The sequence below is a fragment of the Rhinolophus ferrumequinum genome, chromosome 14, assembly GCF_004115265.2.
Source record: "Rhinolophus ferrumequinum isolate MPI-CBG mRhiFer1 chromosome 14, mRhiFer1_v1.p, whole genome shotgun sequence".
Classification (NCBI taxonomy): Eukaryota; Metazoa; Chordata; class Mammalia; order Chiroptera; family Rhinolophidae; genus Rhinolophus; species Rhinolophus ferrumequinum.
In genome coordinates this window covers 10,948,614-10,972,198 of record NC_046297.1, presented here as the reverse complement: position 1 = coordinate 10,972,198, position 23,585 = coordinate 10,948,614, and the positions used below count along the sequence as shown (strand labels likewise).

Genomic DNA, 23,585 nt, shown 5'->3' with positions numbered 1-23,585 from the left:
GGACCACAGTACAACTTTACAGATCTTATGTATAGGCTAGTAATTCAGAAATGCTGACAGCCCAGATAAAGTTACATTGACATTTACTTGCTCTTTAAGACAGTGCAAATTAATATATTACACAAGTCTGCCAGAGGGATGTTTAAAATATCTGAGGACAAAATATCCAGAAGCAGGCTAACCTGTCATCACGCAAAGAGCAAGAGCTTTGGTTAGAATACCGACTGTTATTTACCAGCTGTTTGGCCATGAGTCTCTGAGTCTGTGAGCTTGTTTCTTGTGCTGTGCAATGAGGACACCACTACCTACTTCACTGGGTTTCTGGGAGGACAACAGCTAACTGTAAAGGTCCCTGCAGGTAACTGACAGCAGGCTTGAATATATGGTAGCTATGGCTACAGAACATAATTTACATATAAGCTCCTGCTGTGCTAATAAGCCAGTTCACTAGATTCACTAAAGCTGACGCTCTAAGAACCTTTACTAAGCAGCCTCTTGTTAGCTTTGCCTGACCGTGAGTGCATCAGATGTCTATTCTCTTCACTTTAAAAATAGCTCTCAGCTTCCAGTCCTTTTACGTCGTAATCGTAATCCAAATGCCCAGGTTCACTGTGTGTTTCCTGCTCCCTCAGCAGTGGAAACTCATGAGAGAATATGAGGGTAATGAAGACACTATTTACAGATTTTTCCACGGCTCTCTGGTTAGGGACAAGTGAGAAGGAATTAAGAAATGAAGTAACCTAGTTTCTTTTTCCTTCTGGGCCCTCTTTTTGGGTTTGGTATCTGTCTTAGCTTTCAGGATGGAGGGGAGATTCACACTGAAGAGCAGTGCAGTGTAGCTGAGATGCTAACAACAGGTTTCTTTTTTGGAGAATGGAAATATACCCTTCTTAGAGTTGACAAGGAAGCTATTGCTATTTCTTTTTTTTTTTTTAATTTATTGGGGTGACAATTGTTAGTAAAATTACATAGATTTCAGGTGTACAATTCTGTACTACATCATCTATAAATCCCATTGTGTGTTCACCACCCAGAGTCAGTTCTCCTTCCATCACCATATATTTGATCCATCTATTGATAGTTCAATAGTGTGAATTAAAAAACTAAAACTCAAAGGTCAAATGTTACGCAAAGTTACATGGCAAAAATGTGGCCCATGATACAAATCAAATTAACAAAGTTGAAGGTAGCTTATAGAATGAAGAAATTTTCTTGTTCCAATGTAAGTTCATTTCCTTTGTTTAATAGTTCTATTAATAGCTGTTTAAATGTTAAAAAAACCCCTATATCTTTTATAAAGTTATTAATATAACTCTTGGCCTTCTTTTTAACTGCATGGCTAGACAAGACTTAGAGGTATAATTTTAAAGAAGCAGTTTATGTCTCTCTTTAAGGCTAAAAACACAAACACATACAGACAAACACATCAACAGACAAACCAAAATGAGCCCTCCTCATCATTTGACACAAATGGTTAGCTAGATTTAAAAAATTACCTACCTGGATATATAATATCAGCTTTGATTTTTAATAACTCTTTTAGGGAGTTCATATAATCATAGAGGTCTTCAAATACAGTTGTTCCTTCTCCCAGGATGCAATCTCCAGAAAAGAGAGCATTTTCCTCTTCTAAAAGTAGGGCCATATGATCATCAGTGTGGCCAGGTGTGTATAAAACTCTGGTTGCAAAAAGAAATAATAACAATTACGAACTCTTAGGCTTAGAAGGAGTTTTGAGGAGCAAATTATTCTCTATCCTTAGCTCTGGACAAGACACAAATGAATGATGTCAGTGAGTTAAAAAGCTTTTTTTCCTCTTGTTGCCCATTGAAAATTATCAGGAAATTTCTCTCCTTTAAATCAAATTTCTCACTCTGAAGTGTAAATTTAACACTGTTCCCATTTTTTCTCTTGTTTTGTAAGTCGTAAGTACTGATTACAACAAAATTGGAAAAGTACTTAAAGGAGATAAAAATCACCAATCTTTGGACTACTTAGAGATAGTGCTTTTATTATCTAAGAACATATTCTTTTTTAAATTTAGTTTGTATATCAGGAGGTAAATTTTACAATACACTTTATGGCAAGATTATGAGAAAAAAATCACTTTCATATGTTGCTGGTGGGAGAGCACAATGGTACAGCCTACATGGAAGGGGATTTGGCATTTTCTAGCAAAATTACATGTGCATTATTAACCCTCTCACCTATCAATCCCACTGCTGGAAACCTACCCCCAAAACACACCTTCACAAATACAAAAAATATGTAGAAGTTATTCATTACATTACTTATAATAACAAAACATTAGGAACAACCCATATGCTGACCCATAGGTAAATTTTGGTATAGCCACACAATGAAATACCATACAGCCAGCAAAAAGAATGAGGAAGACCTCTGTGAACTGGTATGGAGTAATTTGCAGGATATACTGTCAAGTAAGAAAAAGCAAATTGCCAAAGAGTGTTCCTAGTATGTTCTTTTGTATAAGAAAGACGGAGAAATAAAAAGAAATCTGTATGTATTTATTTAGTTTTGCAAGAAGAAAGCCAGCAAGGATAAAGCAAAAACTAATGAATATAGCTGCCTACATGGAGTAGGCAAGCGGGGTGTAGGGAACAGAGGTGCAAGCAAGACTTCTCTAACTAGAACTTTTTTACTAGTTTTAACTTTTAAGCGATGTAAAGATTTCATATATTCTAAACATAAAAAGAAAACCTTGACATTGAATTCAGAAATATTACTGTACACTAGCTAGACAATATAGCCACAGTAAAAAATTAAATCAAATAAGTTTTAAATATAATACTAAGACTGTACATCCTCAATAGAATATATGTTAAGATCAACAGAATTACAAAGATATCTTGAACTTTACTCAATAGGTTTCTTGCTGCGGGTTACAGGTTATTGTGTTTCTGAAACTATTTTGTGTTATACTCTGGTACAAACAAGTAAATAAATTGATGTGAAAAACCAAGTTTTTTCCCATGGAATAATTAAAAAATATATATGAAATCAGGGAATTAAAGTTTTTGGTTGTTTCTTATTTGAATTGAGGCATCATGAATTCATCATTTCATTTATTCCCCTAGCTCTGTCTACAAAAAGACCCAGAAGCAATGAGGCCCAGTGGTAACGAGCACACCTCACACACAGTGTTTTGTTTCCATTTCCCACTCAAGCAAACCAGGGCTTCATACACACATGGCTGGCTCCAGGTCAGGGGCAGGGAAAGTAATGTGTGATATCGAGACACCCTGTGTAAGATGGCCAGGAGGTGCTGAAAGATTGGGGCGGGCGGAGGCTATGTCAAAAGGACAAAGAAGCACTGTAGTGATACTCAAAAAAAGAGGGGGAATTTCTTCCTTAAGAAGAATATGAGCAAATGAAAAAAATAAAAAGAAAAAAGAAGAAGAAAGTGGACAAAATAATAGAATAAGAAAAGTCACAATTATGCCACCTTCAACATATTACCTGATTAATGCAAGTATTATTAGTAGATGCTAAAAGCACTGGATGAGAGATTGTTGGGAAGCAGGACAGCCACAGAAGGAAGCTTACGGGTACCTGCTTTCAGCTGAAGTCACAGGACCATATTACGAATAAGCAACAATGAAGCTCCACTAAAAAGATGCGTAATTGTCATTAGCGACTAGAGGCTCAGTATTTTCATAGGAGACGCCACCAAACATTTCAAGTCAGGTAACTACACTACTACTCAACCTGTCTCAGAGCACAGAAAAAGGAAAACTGATGAATCCCAAACCTGACAACGGTTGTACAAAAAGAAAACTAGCCAACTTCAATAATGAATATCATTATAAAAATATTAATTAAAATATTAACAAATAGAATCCAAAAGCATATTTAAAAATAGTAACATTATGACCAAATAAAGTTTATTCAAAAAATGCAAGGGTGTTTCACTATTATAAGATCCCTGAAAATCATAATAAAGCTGTGGAGAAAACTACTAAGATCATCTCCTAGACACTCCAAAGGCATTTGACAAAATTCAACTCTTAAATAACAGTATTTAAGAAAACTGAAATGACTATAACTTAGAAGAGTTTCTCCTTTGCCAAAATATCCAATCAAGTCCTTAATATTAAATATTGAAACTGTAAAGCCATTTAAAAGATCTGCTAAAAGTGTATAGATACACTGTACAAGTGTACAAGAACATGAGATACTAGTGTAATGGGAGCAATTATTTTTGAGAGGCATTCAAAACTGACATTAAGAACTATTATGCTTTTATGGTTTCCAAGTACATGCTTTACCTATTGCAAATAATTACTATACTATAGTTGCATCAATGGTAAGGTTATTAAAGGGACGTTAGACATCATGTCTTTTGTCTGATTAAACCTGCCGCAATTAGTTAATAATTCAATGTTATACCGTGTTTCCCCGAAAATAAGACCTAGCCAGACAATCAGCTCTCATGCGTCTTTTGGAGCAAAAATTAACATAAGACCAGGTCTTATATTATATCATATTATATTATACCGGGACTTATAGTAAAATAAGACCGGGTTTATATTAATTTTTGCTCCAAAAGACGCATGAGAGCTGATTGTCTGGCTAGGTCTTATTTTCGGGGAAACACGGTAGAAAAATAATTTCTGTAGGTATATTTCTAGCAACTATAAAAATATATGGGTATATATCTTATCTTATGGACAACCTTCTGAACAATCACACATAGAAGGCATCTACAAACAGAACCTCAATCTTTTTTTTCAATGTACAAAAACTCATTTGGAGAACCATTCTTTTTTAGAGTCTGCAAACTGTCTTATCCATCAAGGTGCTTGCAATACCTCCTTTATATTCCCCTTCCAGTCCCCATGCCAGAGCTCAGTAATGGTTTTCTTTGATTATTTTCTAGGCTGGAAGCAGTAAGATTTCTTAAGTTAGGAGATCCTGAAATTCCAATTCTCCAGTCACCTGGGTGGCTAATGCTTTAATTTGCATAAAAACTGTTAAAATTCACTTCACATAGGCAGGAGGAGAAAAGGAAGTGACATCAGGAAGACAAAAGGAAGACAAAAGGAAGACAGATCAGAGGAAGTGCAGCTGTGGCCCTGCCATTCTTCAGGTATGGCATTTATCTAGTTCTGCCACTTCCTGTGAGAATAGACTTCATATGCATGGCTCTCTTAGAAACTGTGGAACAGTCAACAAAAGCTGTCAGATTAATTGTGAGAAATTAAATTTAGTTCACTAGAAAATTCCTTAGGGTTACACCCAGAATCCTGACTGAAAAACCTTGCTAACTTTCTATATTTCACTAATTGGTTCTTGGTGAGTCTTATTTCTCTGTTGTATTTTTTTTTTTTCCTTTTCAAAATTGGCAAGTAGACAGGACCAACTGGACATCAAATATTTGGGGACTTAAATTTTAACTTGTTTATGAAACTTTTGCTTAACAATGAGTCTTCTTGTTATTATTTAAAACAATTGGGTTTTACTGACTTTATAAAAATGGAAATTGGAAACTATGGTAAATTAAATGTTTTATTCAGATTTTAGCTTAATTAGAATTTATATTTTGAGAAAAGATTATTTACTACGTCATTTAAAAAGTGTGTCTAGGGGTGGCCGGATGGCTCAGTAGGCTAGAGCGCAAGCTCTTAACAAGGCTGCTGGTTCAATTCCCGCATGGGATGGTGGGCTGCACCTCCTGCAACTAAAGATTGAAAATGGCAACTGGACTTGGAGCTGAGCTATGCCCTCCACAACTAGATTGAAGGACAACGACTTGGAGCTGATGGGCCCTGGAGAAACACACTGTCCCCCAATATTCCCCAATAAAAATTTAGGAAAAAAAAAAAAGTATGTCTTTTTTGTTTGATACTTTGTGTTAGTTTTCCCTCACAATCTTAAAACAGATTCCCATACTTAATTTATCTTAATTACAATGCGGTAAACCAAAACTTAAATGGAATTCAGATAGTATTGAGATCCTTAGCATCAATTCACTCCATGAAATAAGACAGTCCATTGAGGGGGTGGGGTAGGAAGCAACTACGTGGGTGGCTTTGGGGCACTGATACTGTTGTTTCTAGATCTACATGCCGTTCACATGGTTTGCTCAGTTTGTAACAATTCGCCATGCTGCATACTAATGATGTATCTACACTTTTCTGTTTGCATACTTCAATAAAAAGCTTAAAATATGTGGTCTGTTCATGGCAGATGGATGGTAGTTAACTTTTAAACGCTGAATAGTCTTAATCTGCAAATTAGGTATAGATCTAATAGCTGTGATTGTGATAACTGATAAACCAATCCTGTGAGTCCGAAACCTGTGAGACAGAAGAGTCGATGGACCACCTCCCGTCCCTACCATTTTCTTTAACTTGGCCTAGGGCTAGTGTATGCTGGGGGAAATTCAGTACTGTCAAGAATACTTTCTGTACCCCAATAAATTAAAAAAAAAACAAAAAAAAGAATACTTTCTGAAGAAGTAGTAATATATTGTTTGTTTTCCTTTGGCATCACGAGCAAATCATGTTTGAAATATTATCTTATTTTCAGTAAAAGCAGTTTAAGGAAATTGCCCAGAAATTAGTTGGTTTACAAATTAAATTTTGTAAATCACTAGCGTAGTGGAAAAAAGAGGATACTCGTTGGAAAGGGGGGATGGATACCCATTACTTCATTTCCTCTTTCTCATTCATCTGTTCCTCTACTTGCCTCTGTAGATACTTACTATACGGAGGATATATATTTACTGCCTCCTATGTGACAGGCTCTGAGGACGTAAAGATGAATCTGGTGTCTGCCTGTGTCAGAGAATGGCTGGCTTATTATCCAGCCAATTTCCTCTTTTTCCTGGGCACGAAGTTAAACTATATTTCCCAGCCTCGCCACCGTCAGGGTTGGCATGTGACTAAATTGACAGCCAATGCCACCGAAGGCTTGGGCCATGAAAACCTCCCATGCCAGATTTCTTCCGTGCTCTCTCTCCACACTGGATGGATTCTGGTGAACGTGGTAACCTTATCGAGGACAGCAGAATCCACAGAATGGAAGGATCCTGAAACATTACTTGCAGGAGGGCCACTTGCTAATTAGGAACCTCTTTTGGACTTTATGTGACTGAGAAGTAAACTTACTTAATTTTGAGCCATTATACATTTCTGGGTTGGTTTGCTATGGCAACTGGCATTACTGACATCATGAACCTAAGGAGTTGATTACACATCAAAACATTACAATACAATTTAATAAGTGCTATAAAAAAATAATGAAAATTTGGGGCGGCTGGTTCGCTCAGTTGGTTAGAGCGCGGGCTCTTAACAAAAAGGTTGCTGGTTTGATTCCCACATGGGCCAGTGAGCTGCGCCCTTCACAACTCGATTGAAGACAATGACTTGAGCTGAGCTGCCACTGAGCTGCCAGTGCGGTGGCCGGATGGCTCAGTTGGTTAGAGCGCAGGCTCTCAACAACAAGGTTGCCGGTTCAACTCCCACATGGGATGGTGGGCCGCGCCCCCTGCAACTAAGACTGAAAACGGCAACTGGACTTGGAGCTGAGCTGCACCCTCCACAACTAGACTGAAGGACAACGACTTGACTGGGAGCTGATGGGCCCTGGACAAAACACACTGTTACCCAATTAAAGAAAATAAAATAAAAATTGTATGAGAGTTAGAGGAGGGAGCAGTTAATTCTGCCCAGAAGGGGTTCTTGAAGTAGCATACGTATGAACTGTGGTTTGAAGAATAATTAGATGAGAATTTATCAAGGAGACAGGTACGGAAGGGGGAAGGGGTGATGCCTAGGGGAAGATGAGCAAAGGCATGAACAGACTCAATGTACTCGGGAATATTCGGATATGGCTACTTGTGTTTGCGGGGGGAGTGGTAGGAGCTAAGACCAGAAAAGTGGTTTAGGGCCAGACTGTGACATGATAAGGAGGATAAACATCTTGTTTGTAGTGAGAGTTAGTCAAGATTTCAAGTGACAGAGTGTATGAAGCGTAGACGCCCCGTGCCTGGAGACATGCATATTAAGCAAGAAGTAATAAAAGTGGACAGGAAGAAAAAAGGGACAGCACTGACAAATATTTTTGAGGTAAAAACTAACCTGATTAGAAGCGGTAGGTGAGGGGAGGGGAACTGATAAAGGTAGAGGAGTCTGCTTCTATCTTAGAAGAAAAAATAAAATCTTAAGCAGTGAGAGAAGATGTTCTGAAATCAGAAAGCAAGTATAGATCATGGAGTAGAGAGAACTATAATTAGTTCAGTTTTAAAATTTTAAATGAGTTTGAAACACCTTTTTGAATCCTTCCAAGAAGGTAATGGGGGATTTTGGGCCTGGCCTAAAATGTATTTACTTTAGGTATGGGTTATCTTTTGGAAATGAGAGTATGAGAAACGCCCGAATTTTATTAATGGGTAGATACCTAACTCACCCCAGCAGGACATGGTAATCTATTTTTTTAATTTAAATTTTATTTATTTAAAAAATGGTAATCATAATTCACACAAATAATTTAAAAAGAATAGAATGAAAAGTCTTTCTTTTTCCTTGTTTCTCAAGCAACCCCTTTTCTCTTCCCAGAGTAACCAATATCAGAGTTTTTGTATCCTTCCTGAGATATTCTTAATGAATACAAGCAAATATGCAGAAATCTTCCCTCCTTCCCTTTTTATAACACAGGTCACTTACGTACCTTAGAGTGGCGCCCTCTGTCTTAATCACATCTCCATCTTTCAGATAAACATATTGTTGCTCTCCGTCTCCTATAATTTCTTCTCTCTGAGGATTCCGTGGGAGTTTTTTAATGCAATAGGCAGTGTCTAGTGACAAAACATGTGAAATATTTAAGGCACACTTTAAATGAGAATTCAGCCTGTTAAGAGACCAATTTTCCTAGAGCTAACACTTGTGAATGGCTAAGAACTATTAACATTACGAGACAATAGAAAATGGGATGAATTATATAGCAGTATATCTTGGGGTGGTAACTATTTCTTCTGTCTCAACAAAAGAGCTATTTACTCTCCATTTCCAGTTACTCCTACGTTATACAAAAATTTGAAAGTAGTTCTTCATAATCTCAGCTAGCTTTGATATCAAGATGGCAGTAACATGCAACCTGGGAACTTCTCTCTGTCTACTGTTTCCCCCCGAAAATAAGCCCCCGTTAAGATCGTCAGCCAGATGGATGCATTTAGCAAGTTATGACGATGTTCCAGAAGATGACATGGCTGTATTTGAGTAAATGTAGATTGTTGTACACGAAAAAATAAGACGTCCTTGAAAATAAGCCCTAATGCATCTTTTGGAGCAAAAATTAATACAAGGCCCTGTCTTATTTTCGGGGAAATATGGTATAAGACCCCGTCTTATTTTCTGGGAAACACGGTAGGTGACTAACACATAGTAAAGGAAGTCACAGTATCATGGGAGTAGTTAATAACAATAGGGTGATAGTATACATTTCTTTCTGAGAATGCTAAAAGGAAGCCCCAAACCCGGGGCTAAGATTATAAACCATTATAATAAATTTAACCCACACTACCTCTCATTGACACAAAGATAATTAATTAACCTATCAATATCTGATTGCCAATTATCTAACCAGTATAGTAAATACAAGCACGATAACATCAAAGTGCTTAAAAACTGTCATAGTTGGGGAAATAAAACTTTCAAACCGGAAATAATTAAAGCACTATACTCAGTACCATTTAATGATTCTAAACGGACGATTCAGCTAATAAAAACAAAAGGAATTCAGAGGAAGGAGAAACAATTAGGCAAGGATGCATAAATATGACAGAATTTGAGGTGTGACTTACAGGATGAATAGGATAGGAAAAGGTTCAGAGAAAGTCTTGTAGGTACGAGGAACAGAGTAAAGTCATAGAAATGAGAATTGAGTGTAGCGTATGTGCGACAACATAACACTACCAACTTGTCTAATGCAAAATACTGGCTGGGAAGAGTAGAGATGAAGTGGGATTAGTAAAATGAGTTCATGTCATGGAAGCCTTTCACAAAACAGAGGAATTTAAACTTTGCCGTATGTGGCCAATGGACGCTCTTTAGTAAGAAAATGAAATAGGGCTGGCCGGGTGGCTCAGGTGGTTGAAGCGCCGTGCTCCTAACGCAGAGGTCATGGTTTGATTCCCACATGGGCCAGTGAGCTGCGCCCTCTACAGCTAAGATTGTGAACAACAGCTCTCCTTGGAGCTGGGCTGCAGTGAGCAGCTGGAGGTTGGTGTGGGCTGCTGCTGTGGGCTACCTTGAGCTGCTGAGCAGCGGACCAGCAACTGACTGCCTGGGGGGATGGGGGTGGGGGTTGAGGGTGGAGGTGGGGGTCCGGGGCGGGGGACAAGGCTCATAATACCAGCATGGGCCAGGGAGCTGTGTCCTACACAACTGGACTGAGAAACAATGGTTTGAACTGGAGTGGGGAAGGGTGGAGGTAGAAGAAAGGGGAAAAAAATATAATAGTGTTAACAGCTCGATCAATATAGCAGCTGCAGGTTAGGAGACTGGAGAGGGAGAGATCAGAAAGACCAGGAGGGGAGGACTGTAATAACCCAGCTGGTAGGTAATGAATATTAAGGCCAGGGTGGTAGCAATGGCAAGATGGAGGGAGAAAAAGCCATTCAGAGAAAAATTGACAAGGCACAGAAATCTAGCTAAGTATGGAGGATAAAGAAGATAGAAATATTGCAATATAATAAAAATAAAATAAAACAACAACTGGAGCTTCTCTCTCCAGCCCCAAACTCCATTATTTTGTATGTCAGAGGCTGAAGCAAAAAATATGCTATTCTGGGAACTGTCTTCATTACAGAGTGACATGGTGAGGTTTTTTTGCTTTGTTTTTATTTTTAATCTGCATAATTTTGCCTTTCAGTAAAGAAGTGGAGGTATATTATTAGTTATGAGATCTCTGGCAGACAATCCTTCCAAAAAACTCAAAATTATCTCAACATTACAAAACAAATGTCATACTATAAAATAACTTGTGTCAGGTTTTAAAATTATGTGTAAATATGGAAGCACAGATCCTATTCACAACGGTAATCTAAATGTATAAATGGGATGGAGGAGGGCATGCTAAAAGCAACCATATAATAATAATAATAATAATAATGATTATTATCTTTTAAATAAAAGCTTGAGATATAATTCACATAGTATAAAATTCACTCCTTTAAAGTGTAAAATTCAGTTTGTTTTTTTTTTAGTGTCGTTAAAGAATTACACAACCATCAGCACTATATAATTTTAGAACATGGTAGTCACTCCCCATTCTCTCCTTCTCCCAGCCCCTGGCAACCACTTATCTACTTTCTGTTGCTATCATGTAATTATTTTAATAGGAGGAAACTCTCACTTACTTGTTAATGTTTAAATAATGGATTATAACATCATTGCTAATGCTAATTATTTAAGCTGATAACAAACATGTGATATTGTGTATGTATTATATTTTCTAATAGAAACACCTTGTAATTGAATAGCATAGAAGCAAACATTTGACTCCTAGGTCTTGGATATGAAATTTGTGGCAGAGACCCAACTTTAGCTGCAAATAATTACCAGATAACAAAATACATTTTTCAAAATTTATTCAAAAACAAACCAAAAGAAAACACTCAAGCAGCCTGGGGCTATATAGTTCTTATGTCTGGTAAACTTCTGGCTCCCTGTAAGCCACTAGGAGTTCTGAAATTATATATATACTGATTTAAAATTTTTTTAAGCAGGTGCTTCAGAGTTACTGTATCTTCCCATAGAAATTTTATAAATGGTATTCATAATTTTGGTGTGGCCTGGAAACAACACAGGTAAGCATTATAAAGCAGTTGAAAAATTTCTGCTGTAACTAATAATTAAACAAAATAGTAAAACAATATGGAACAAAGGAAACCATAATAAAACAGAATGGGACAAGATGGTAGTGATTAAAGATTTAGGGAATGAAGAAATATGTGGAACTTCTGGGGGAAGATTCTGAAAGGTACCTCTGTACAGTTTCAGTGCTGAGCGTTTCAAGGTCTGCACGCAGCTGGTCTAGATTCAATAAAGCTCAGAATGAAAGATACTCCTCAAAGTATTAAAATTTTAGTGACTATGAAGCAGTATCAAATTTCTCCTTGCTTTTCTTTAAATCCATCTCATAGGTAATCTATTACATAAATATTCATTATTTTGTATGGAACCCAACCCTATTTTAATTTTTAATTTAAAGAAAATAAGTCAAATGTTCATTAACAGGTGAATGGAAAAACAAATTGTGCTGTATTCCTACCATGGATTCCTACTTGGCAATAAAAAGGAACAAACTACTGATATATGAAACATGGGTGAATTTCTTTCTTTCTTTTTTTTTTTTTTTTTTTTTTTTTTGCGAGGAGACCTGGAAGCTTTCAAGGGCCCAGGAATTTTATTTAGTAAAGGGAAAAATACAGTAAACATGGATTGCAATCAGAAGTTAGAATGCCCGAGTTCAAGATTCTGGAGGAGGAGGAATTGCAGATATTGATCCAATAAGTGCCCAGGCTAAAGGCAGGTGGGTGTGAATGTTGTAGAGCTGTGGTTCTCAAACTTTAGGCCCATCAGAATTACTTGAGGTCCTTTCAAACATGCTTTGCTGGCTCTAACACCCAGAGTTTCTGATTCCATAGGTCTGGGGTGGGGCCAGTGAATTTGTATCTTTTTTTTTAATTTATTGGGGTGACAATTGTTAGTAAAATTACATAGATTTCAGGTGTACAATTCTGTGTTACATCATCTATAAATCCCATTGTGTGTTCACCACCCAGAGTCAGTTCTCCTTCCATCACCATATATTTGATCCCCCTTACCCTCATCTCCCAACCCCCACCCCCGAAACATGGGTGAATTTCAAAAGACATGATGCTGTGTAAAAGAAGTTAGAGAGTGATTCTGTATGTTTCCATTATGTGACATTTTAGGACAGGCAAAACTAGTCTATAGTGAAATAAAGCAGATCAGTGGGTGCTGGAACTGGAGGGGAATCACAGCAGAGGGGCACAAGGGGACCTCTTTTTGGGGTGATAAGAGTGTTGTTTATCTTGATTGTATAGGTCACATAGATGGTTACAAACTGTACACTTAAAACAGGTACATTTGATGTATGTAAATCCAAGTTCAATACAGTCGATTTATAAAGGAGAAAAAGCAGGCCGTAAACATTTTAATTTTTCAAATTGACCCCCAAGCTAAAAGAAATGACCAAAGCTAATTAAGGATCGTAAGCATAGGTTTTTTAATTCACAAAAGTTAATGGGTAGCTAAAGAAAGGTTGAGGAAAAATCAGAGTGAGCGAGAATGATTTCTTGCAGCATACAGTCAGTCCCCTTGGATTGTAAGAAAGGAGGTGACAGGGGTAAGAAAGTCCGGTTAGGCAGATTTTTTAGAATGAGCAGCCTGGTGACTTTGGCTGCTGTAGCTGAGAATATCTTTCGGCCTTAATTATAGTCTCAAGGCCTAAAAAGAAGATACTTAAACATATTTAAAAATATTAGTTGAATGCATACATACGTTCATTCCTTTTGTCAATGAACATTCTAGACCTCCTTGTCCTTCCTGTGCTGCACATGTCAAGCACACCCCCATTCCAGTATGTCCGCTCCTGCAATGCCCTCTGCCTGGTCTGCCCTCCTCTCAGACCCCTGTGTATCTTACTCCCCACGTCGTCCAGCCCAGATATAACAGCCACCGCTCTCTTCCACTTTATTCTCTCTCCCCTTTTTCTTCATTTGCCTTTATTTTTCTTCGTAGCACCTACCAGCATCTGACGTATTCTTTATTTACCATTTACCTTCCCTACTAGCATGAAAGCTCCATGAGAGCAGAGTCTTTGCTGTGTTCACTGCTACATCCCTTGTATGAAGAACAGTGCCTGGATAGAGCAGCCACGTGAATATTTGTTAAAGGAATGAATGAAGGAATGAATGAGTGAATGCATCTATGTGTGTGACGGTGGGTTGAAGGGATAAGGAGAGGTGCTAAAGCGTTAGTACTGAATAGGGTTCAGGGACAGAGAATTTTCAATGCAATGACCTTTCACCAGTATTTCAGTATATCAGAGTAATAGCCGTAAACTTATGGAAGACTTGAGATCACGTTTAGAATGTGGACAATAACAGCAGCTACCCATGGAAAGTGTTTAGCACAGAGCCTGGAACTCTGTGAATGCTTAACAGTGGTTAGTTATTATAAATCTGAAGTTGTAATTGTCATACAGACTAAATAAAAACTGACCTTCATAACTGGGCAAAGGGGGAAAAGTAAGAAAGAGGAAAGAGATTTGAAATAGAAAATAGGACTTTTACTTTTTTCCTTTGTTAAATGTGGGGGCAGTATTCAAATTATATTAATTTCTAAAAGTACCATTTAAATATAAGGTATTCAGTAAACGGTTTACTAGCTTATTTTCTGTAATGGAAATAAATTAGTCTGAAAACATAGTTTTCCTCAATGAGCTTAATTAATGTTTTCTGTTTACCATTATCGATGTTTTTGCAAATATCTCCTATGCCTCCAGTATGATCACGGTGCCAATGAGTCACTATGATTTCCTGGATTGCTGTGTTAAATTCAGTCAGAGCCTGCTTTAAACAGCTGATATATTCTGGAACTGCTGGTTCTCCAGTGTCAATGAGGATTCTCCTGAAAGTTAAATAGAAGATAATCACACAATTGGATGAGAGTTAATATTAACATATTTCTCCCACATAATTTACATTTAAGAAACTGCATAAATTGCTTTGCTTTTAAAACCAGTGGTGTGTTATTTCAGCTTAACCAGCGGTGTGTTATTTCAGATAATTTTACAGTAAGTTCTTAAAGCTAAATGTGAAGTCTGAATAAGGAATAACGGCAATAATACTGAACACTTACCTAGTGCTTAAAATAAATATGGCACTGTTGCAAAGACCTTACCTATTTTAACAACTGTATTCCTCATAACAACGATTTAAGATAGGTATTTCATTATATTATCCAGAAATTACATAACTGGCCCAAGGTTACTCTGTAAATAAATGGCAGAACCAGCATTCGAACCCAGGTATTCTGGCATTAGAATATGTGCTTTTATACACTTTGCCTTCGAGATATTTTACAATATCCTCCAAGGTCTCAAAGACATGAAAGATTTTGCTTCAGTGGTATCCTTAAAGAAACCTAGTCATCTGTCCTACATACAAAACTTATCACTGAAGCTTTGCGTTGTCTCCCTTATACATGAAAATAAGAGCAGTAGAAAATCAAGGGGGAAATGTCTGAGCTGCTTTGTTTCTTTACTTAGACAACTCTTGTAGTTATATTTTTCTGCTGGTGGTTCTGAACCTTTGGTATACTTTGTCCTTCCTCACTATTTTATGGAATGATGATCTTTCTTTATGAAGTTTTCCTGAACTAAAGAAATTAGGGTGATATTTCCTTCTCAAGAACCAATTGACAAACTTCTTAATTCACATTGTTTCATAGTAGCACCTCCCTAAGGCTGAGGAAGAGAAGATTAGTCTTGATGAAAACACTTGATGAAAAAAGTCATTCATTCATTAATTCATCAATAACTGTTCACAAATCATCTACTACGAGCCACACCTCTCTTGCCTTATTTACAGTCACATAGAGTGGGAAGGGGAGCTGTGAAAACAAACAGTAACAATAACAGACAGTGGCAGATAACAGAAAGCATTTTTTAGGACATTAAAACGGAATAATTATCAGACCGGGTCTTATATTCATTTTTGTTCCAAAAGACGCATTAGAGCTGATGGTTCAGCTACATCTTATTTTCGGGGAAACATGGTAATTGATTGACAGGAAGTAACTGGATGCCTGCTTTATACCGGATGGCTTGTTTCCCTAACCCTATTCCCTGGGACCCAACAGCAAACTCCCCTTTCTCAGGGAAGGAGGGCGGTGGCTTTATGGTCCACTGGCTTCTACCTACATCTTACGTTCTGTAGAGCAGTGGCTCTACTTCACAAGTACACAGTGCTATAACTGTCCCTTTTAGAGACAAGGAAATCAGATTGTACTGGCTCAAGGGTGTGTTATAAGGTCCTGTTGGCAGTGGAAATGTAAAAAGGAGATGGTTTAACAAACATCTAGGAAATAAGTGCAATCTATCAATAGTTACTTTTAAACATAAATGCTCCAATCAAAAGACATAGGGTGGCTGAATGGATAAAAAAAATCAAGATCCATATATATGCTGCCTACAAGAGACTCACTTCAGATCTAAAGACACATACAGACTGAAAATGAAAGGATGAAAAGATATTCCACACAAATGGAAATGAAAAGAAAAATGGGTAGCAATATTTATATCAGACAAAATAGACTTTAAAACTAAGATTGTAACAAGAGACAAAGAAGAGTATTATATAATGATAAAGGGATCAATCCAATAAGAGGATATAACCTTTGTAAAAATCTGTGTACCCAAATCAAAAAAATACAGTGACTGTTAAAAAAAACTTTATTGCAGTTAAAAAAAAAAATCTATGCAGCCAACATAGAAGCAACTATATACATAGAGCAAATAAATATTAACAGACACAAAGGGAGAAATCAACAGTTATACAATAACAGTAGGGGACTTCAACACCACAGTTATACCAATGGATAGATCATCCAGACAGAAAATCAATAAGGATACAGTGGCATTAAACGACACATGATGCCAGTTAGAATTAAAAGATATAAGCAGAACATTTCATCCAAAACAGCAGCACACACATTCTTTCAAGTGCACATGAAACATTTTCCTGGATAGAGCATATGTAAAGCCACAAAGCAAGTCTCGACAAATTTAAGAAAGCTGAAATCACATTAAGTATCTCTGCCACAATGATAAGAAGCTAAAAATCAATTACCATGTTTCCCCGAAAATAAGATGTAGCTGAACCATCAGCTCTAATGCGTCTTTTGGAACAAAAATGAATATAAGACCCGGTCTGATAATTATGTAAGACCCGGTCTTATATTAAATTAATTTTTGCTCCAAAAGACGCATTACAGCTGATGGTCCAGCTATGTCTTATTTATGGGGAAACACGGTTAAGAAGAAAACTGGAAATAACACAAACATTTGGAGGCTAAACAACATGCTACTAAAAAACCAAAGGGGGAAGGAAGAAATCAAAGAGGAAATCAAAAAGTACATTGAGATAAATAAAAATGGAAACACAATGATCCAAAATGTATGGGATGCAGCAAAAGCAATTCTAAAAGGGAACTTTATAGTGATACAGGCCTATCTCAAGAAACGAGAAAAATCTCAAATAAACTTTACACCTAAAGGACTAGAAAAAGAACAAACAAAATCCAAAGTAAGTATAAGGAAGGAAATAAACACAGAAATACAAAGGATCATAAACATTACTATTAACATTACACAGAAACAAATGGGACAACCTATAAGAAATTGACAAATTTTTAGAAACAGTGTTCTAAGACAGTGAATCAGTAAGAAACAGAAAATCTCAACAGACCAATTACTAGTAATGAAATTGAATCTCTAATCAAAAACTTCCGAGAAACAAAAGTCCAGGAACAGAAGGTTTCACAGATGAATTCTGCCAAACATTTAAAGAAGAATTAATACCTTTCCTCCTCAAATGATTCCAAAAAGTTGAAGAGGAAGTAACACTTCCAAACTCACTCTATGAGGCCAGCATTATCCTGATACCCAAACCAGCAAAAGACACAGGCAAATATCTCTGATGAACATAGATGCAAAAATCCTCAACAAAATATTAGCATACCAAGTTCTACAATACATTAAAAGCATCATACACCACGGTCAACTGGGATTTATTCCAGGGATGCAAGGTTGGTTCAATATCCACAAATCAATCAACATTATACACCACATTTACAAAACTGAGGATAAAAATCATATGACCATCTCAATAGATGCAGAAATAACATATGACAAAATTCAACATCCATTTACGATAAAAAGTCTCAACAAAGTGGGTACAGAGGGAATACACCTCAACACAACAAAGGCCATATACAATAAGCCCACAGTTACCATGTTTCCTCAAAAATAAGACTTAGCCAGACAATCAGCTCTAATGTGTCTTTTGGAACAAAAAATTAATATGAGACCAGGTATTATGTTATGTTATATTATATCATACCTGGTCTTACAGTAAGATAAGACTGGGTCTTATATTAATTTTTGCTCCAAAAGAAGCATTAGAGCTGATTGTCTGGCTAGGTCTTATTTTTTGGGGTAACATGGTAACATCATAATCAATGGTGAAAAGCTCAAAGCTTTTCCTCTAAGATCTAGGAACAAGATAAGGATGCCCACTCTCACCAACTTTACTCAACATACTTTTGGAAGTTGTAGCCATAGCAATTAGAGAAGAAAAAGAGACAAAAGGCATCGAAATTGGAAAGGAAAAAGGAAAACTGTCACTATTTGTAAGTGACACAATACTACATACAAAAAATCCTAAAGACTCCACCAAAAAACTATTAGAACTAAAAAATAAATTCAGTAAATTGGCAGGATATAAAATTAATATACAGATCTCTGTTGCATTCCTGTACACTAACAACAAACTATCAGAAATAGAAATTAAGAAAACAATCCCATTTAAAATTACTTCAAAAAGAATAAAATATCTAGGAATAAACTTAACCAAGGAGGTTTACTTGTACTCTGAAGTCTATAAGACACTGATGAAAGAAACTGAAGATGAAACAAATAAATGGAAAGATATATCATGCTCATGGGTTGGAAGAATTAGTATTGTTCATACAACTCAAAGACATCTACAGTCTTAATGCTATCTCTATCAAAATACAAAGGCATTTTTCACAGAACTAGAATAATCCTAAAATACGTATGGAACCACAAAAGATCCTGTTTAACCAAAGCAATCTTGAGAAAGAAGAACTAAACTAGAGGTATACTCCCTGATTGTACTACAAAGATAAAGTAATCAAAACAGTATGGTTTTGGCACAAAAACTGACATATAGATCAATGGAACAGAACAGAGATCCCAGAAACAAACCTTTGCTTATATGGTTAATTAATCTACAAGAATATAGATTGGGGGAAAACGCACTCTTCAATAAGCCATGCTAGGAAAACTGGGCAACCACATGCAGAAAATGATTTCTTATACCATATACAAAAATCAACTCAAAATGGATTAAAGACTTAAATGCTAAGTCCTGAAACCATAAAACCCACAGAAGAAAACATAGGCAATAAACTCTTATGACTTCAGTCTTAGTAATATTGTTAGGCTCTGTCTCCTCAGGCGAGGTCAACAAAATGGGACTACATCAAACAAAAATGCTTTTGCGCAGTGAAGGAAACTGTTAACAAAATGAAAAGGCAATCTACTGAACGGGAAAAAAATATTATAATGTAACCTGTTATATTGACTCACATAGCAATTTAAACTAACATGTGGACCTTTCATATTATCTCTTTGATCCTCAGATCAATTCTATGGAGGTATTATTATTTGTTTTATTTTACAGACGAAACTAATCTTCAGAAAGGTGAAGTGACTTGCTCAAGGGCCCAGCAAGAAGAGGTGTGGGAAGCACTAGAAATTTAGGTACAAGGTCCAGTGACTTCTCCACTCAAGATGCACTGCCTCTTGGGTGGAAGGGAATTGCATAGGAAACACCCAGAATCATTCTTCATGTGGCATAAATAAAACTTCAGCTGTAAATTAGAAAAAAAAAATGTGCTCAGTTTCCTCCTTAACAAATAGCAATTCTCTCAATGATATCTGTAAATAGTTACTGCAGAGATTAGATAGTGTCATCTCTAGGTGGGCTGCTTGACTTTGTTCTGCAGATAATACCCTATCTGAGGAGGTCATTTTGCAAGTGCAAGTTATGCTAATAAAGGGGACAAGAAGAGTGCAGAATACTGTACAGGTCTGTGACCAATTCATTCACTAGAGCACAGTGCCTGGCACGTAGTAGGCACACAGGAACAACTGCTATGTGAATGGAAAAAAAAAAATTCAACTGATGGAAGTTAGTGGAATCAACTTCCTTTTTTAGGTACTTTACACCACTGTTAAGATGGTCTCTCTCTGAAATATGCTGTCACTCTTACAACATCGTTAGATATTTTCTGAGCACCTACTATGAACCCAGAATTGGATGGCATGAGGGAAGTGGAAGTTATAAAAATAATAGCTAACAATATTGTATACTTTCTACATGCTAGAATTTGTTAAGTGCTTTTGATATGATTTTTCACTTCAATTTCACTGCATTCTCGCAACATCCTTATGCGGCAGACACTATCCTACTACTATATTCGCATCAGAAAGTTGCAAGAATAATGGGATAAGTGTGTTCGAAGTGAGGGGGAGTATTTTGAGGAGGATTAATAGCAATGTGTCTTTTACTGCAATAAATTTTAAAAACTTAAACATTCACTCTATGTTTTGATCACACCTCGTACAAGGCTCTGTGCTGGGTGCTGGGATACAGTAATGAATAAGCCTTCACTGAACTTATATTTTAGTTGGAAGTGGAGGTGGGTAAAGACATTAAGCTTCTTACACAAAAAAATAATTTTATTATCATTGAGATAAGGACATGAAAAGCACGGAGTGCTAAGGCAGTGTATTACATTAAACTAAAATACCATAGTCTAAGGAGTTAGGGGAGGGCTTCCTTGAGGAAATGACATTTTAACTGAGCTCTAAAGGATGAGAGGGGAAAGCGTGCACGGAAGTTCTGAGGCAGAATGGATACAACTCACCTAGCTGGGATGGAAGAGAGGTTTGAGATTAGGTTTATTAGATAGATGGAGGTCAAAATATGCACAAGGCTTTCTGACTTTCATTAAAAAACTACTACCCTGGCTATATGGGGGAGAATGGATTGAAGAGTGACAAAAGAAAATGCAGAGGAGTCAACAAGAGGCTACTTTAGAAGCCTAAGCAAGAGTTGTACTGGCTGGGACAGGGTGATAGCAGGGGAAAGGGAAAGCGTCATAATGACGGATGTGTGCGCAGGAAGCAAAGAAAACGTCACGGAGGGTACGTACAAATTTCCCTTGATCAAAAGTGGCGATGGCTCTGTGTACGAAAATGTGGACGACTGGAAGAGGACCAGGTTTAGAGGGAAAGCCCAGCAGTTCAGTTTGGGAAACACTGAGTTTCAGGTGGCTATGAGTCATCCAACAGAGATTTAAGAAAGCAGTTGGCTACCCTAGTCTGGAGATCAAGTTTGGATTTTGTCTCATCTGGAGCTCTAAATGTGGGAGTTATTAATGAACAGATACTAGACGAAGCCAAGGAAGTAGACAAGAAGATTACGCAGGTAGAAACTATAGCGTGAACACAGAAGAAAGACTAGGACTGCATCTTAAGGAATGTGAACACTTAAAAGATTTTGTAAAGAGAATGATTCTATAAAAGGAGACTGTGAAAGAGCAGCTAGAGAGTTTACAGGAAACCAGGAGAAAGAGATGTTCGTAAATCAAGGAGTGGTCAACAGTGTCAAAAGACACTGAAATTCCAAGATGATGGGAATAACGGAAAAGTGCCATTGGGTTTAGGGATATAGGAGCCACCTGTGTTCTTAGAACTGTTTTGTGCAGAATAGAAACAGGTAGATACCAAATCAGAACCTCTTACGTGGACCCAATTAATATTCATTTCTAGCCACCTGACTTCTACTTTACACAGTAGAGTAGCATCATCTGTACATTAACTTATTCTCAACCGTATGGCTCAACTATATGGACTCATCATATATATCACTCTCTCTCATATATGAGTGATTCCGCTGGCCATTCCACTCCATGAGTTTATGTGAGGAGTAGTGTAAGCGGTATAAAAATGGGAGACTGTAAATCTGCTCTTCCCTCAGTCAGTTTCAGGTTCTTTACGTCTCTTTTAACACAAGCACTTTGCTACACTGAGTGTGATTCTAATGTTTATAGATACAGTATGTATTTTTCATACAACATGGCCCCCAAACACAAGCCAACTTCTTCATCTGGTTTTCAAATGGAACCAGCCATCTGTTTCATTGCTGGGAGAAAAGCAGGCTACGCTGAACTTGCTGAAAGACAGTACACCGATCTCTAAACATAGTGTTTTCCTAAGAGACTTTCTATGGTAATTTTGACTGTATGCAATTTTCATCTTATGTACTGATTTTTAACTAAAGATTACACATGGAAGAGAGAAGAGAATGCCTTTGGACTTCCTGGGGTGAGGGAGTCCTAGCCAAGACAGACTGTACCCTAGATCGATATCGGGTAGGTAATTTTTTCCATCTAATTCTATTTTCCTGGATTCTGGAGGCAGCCTAAAGCTATTGTACCTCTCTGACCCTGCCTTGTCTACCTAACCTTTTGGCTGCCTGACTTTCAATACTTCCAGTTTCTGCCACTTTTAAATTCTGATTTACTGGAAAAAGGCAAACACAATAGATACTTCATATCAAAAATCAATAAACTATACTTCTTAAACTGTTTTTAGTAATCAGCTATATTTTATTAATTGTAACACGTCTTGACTGCACAATTAATTTCTATGCTCAAGGGGAACTATGTCTTATTTCTATTTTGTATTATCTGGGGTATAATAAGCACACAAAAATTGCCCAATGCACTTATTGTGCAGTAAACCACGTCTGCTCATTTCTGCGTAATTCCGCTAAAACAGAATGTAGCTGAAGAAGAGAAAAATCTTAGAAATACAGACAGGTTACTCCACCCGCAAAATAACCTAAATAAAACCATACAGTAGTAACAAACAAAAACAAAAGTACTAGTCAGCTCCTCTTTCCCAAGGGTTAGTGGGGGCTCTTTTGGGTTTCAGACTCCAGCAATTTGGAAGCAGGAAAATCCTGCCCTCTGCTGCTGAGTTAAGGAAAAAGGCCTCAGCACAATTAATCACTTTTGTGGAGGGAAATTCCACTCTGGGCAAAATACGAGTGAAAGTCAGAAGGTGAGCAAAGTAAACGTTTTCCTGGATTCTTAACAACTCCAGGCGATCCTAATTTCTCAACCGCTGAAACACGTTCACCCTGGCATTCAACACCAAGCACAATAAATTGGGTTTCAAAAACAGGAAGTTTCTTTCTTTCTTTCTTTTTTTTATTATTTCTCCCGCAGCCATTTGTAAGTTAGAGAGGTTACCGTCCCAGGGGGTTGTGATTCAGGGGAGGTCGGGAATCGGGGCCTGTGCGGATCGTTCTGAATGGGGCTACGCGCAGGGGCAGGACGCAGCGCTCCCGCCCGCCGAGAGCAGTCATCGCAACCCCAGCTCCGTGCCTCCGGGGGGGGGGGCAGTGTGTATGTGGGGGTTGGGGGCGTTTACCTGGAGCCGGTCCCTACTAGGTAGGTGTTGGTGCCTTGCAGAGTCATGGGACCCGGGTTACAGCCCAGGACGCGCACCACCCGACTGGACAGCCGCTCGATGCGCTGCAGAACGGCAGCCATCACCGCTCAAGCCCGAGCGCGCTGCACGCAACTGGGACGTGGGGCGGAGCCAGCGGTCGTCTGACGCCGCGCAGGCGGCAAAGGGGAGGAGAAAAG

At 37.6% G+C, this 23,585-nt stretch overlaps 1 protein-coding gene across 2 annotated transcripts in view; it reads right to left on the bottom strand.

Annotated features, from left to right (window-relative positions):
- LACTB2 (lactamase beta 2) overlaps nt 1–23,536 on the bottom strand; it is a 30,173-nt gene extending 6,637 nt beyond the window's left edge. For both annotated transcript variants that reach the window (XM_033126895.1, XM_033126894.1), the window contains exons 1-4: nt 23,368–23,536; nt 14,521–14,684; nt 8,695–8,821; nt 1,501–1,679 (exon numbers count right to left, since the gene is read on the bottom strand). In XM_033126895.1, coding sequence (XP_032982786.1) covers nt 1,501–1,679; nt 8,695–8,821; nt 14,521–14,684; nt 23,368–23,489 — 592 coding nt within the window. In that variant the 5' untranslated portion in view covers nt 23,490–23,536. The remainder of the gene's footprint in view (nt 1–1,500; nt 1,680–8,694; nt 8,822–14,520; nt 14,685–23,367) is intronic.
- Nucleotides 23,537–23,585: the final 49 nt, after the last annotated feature.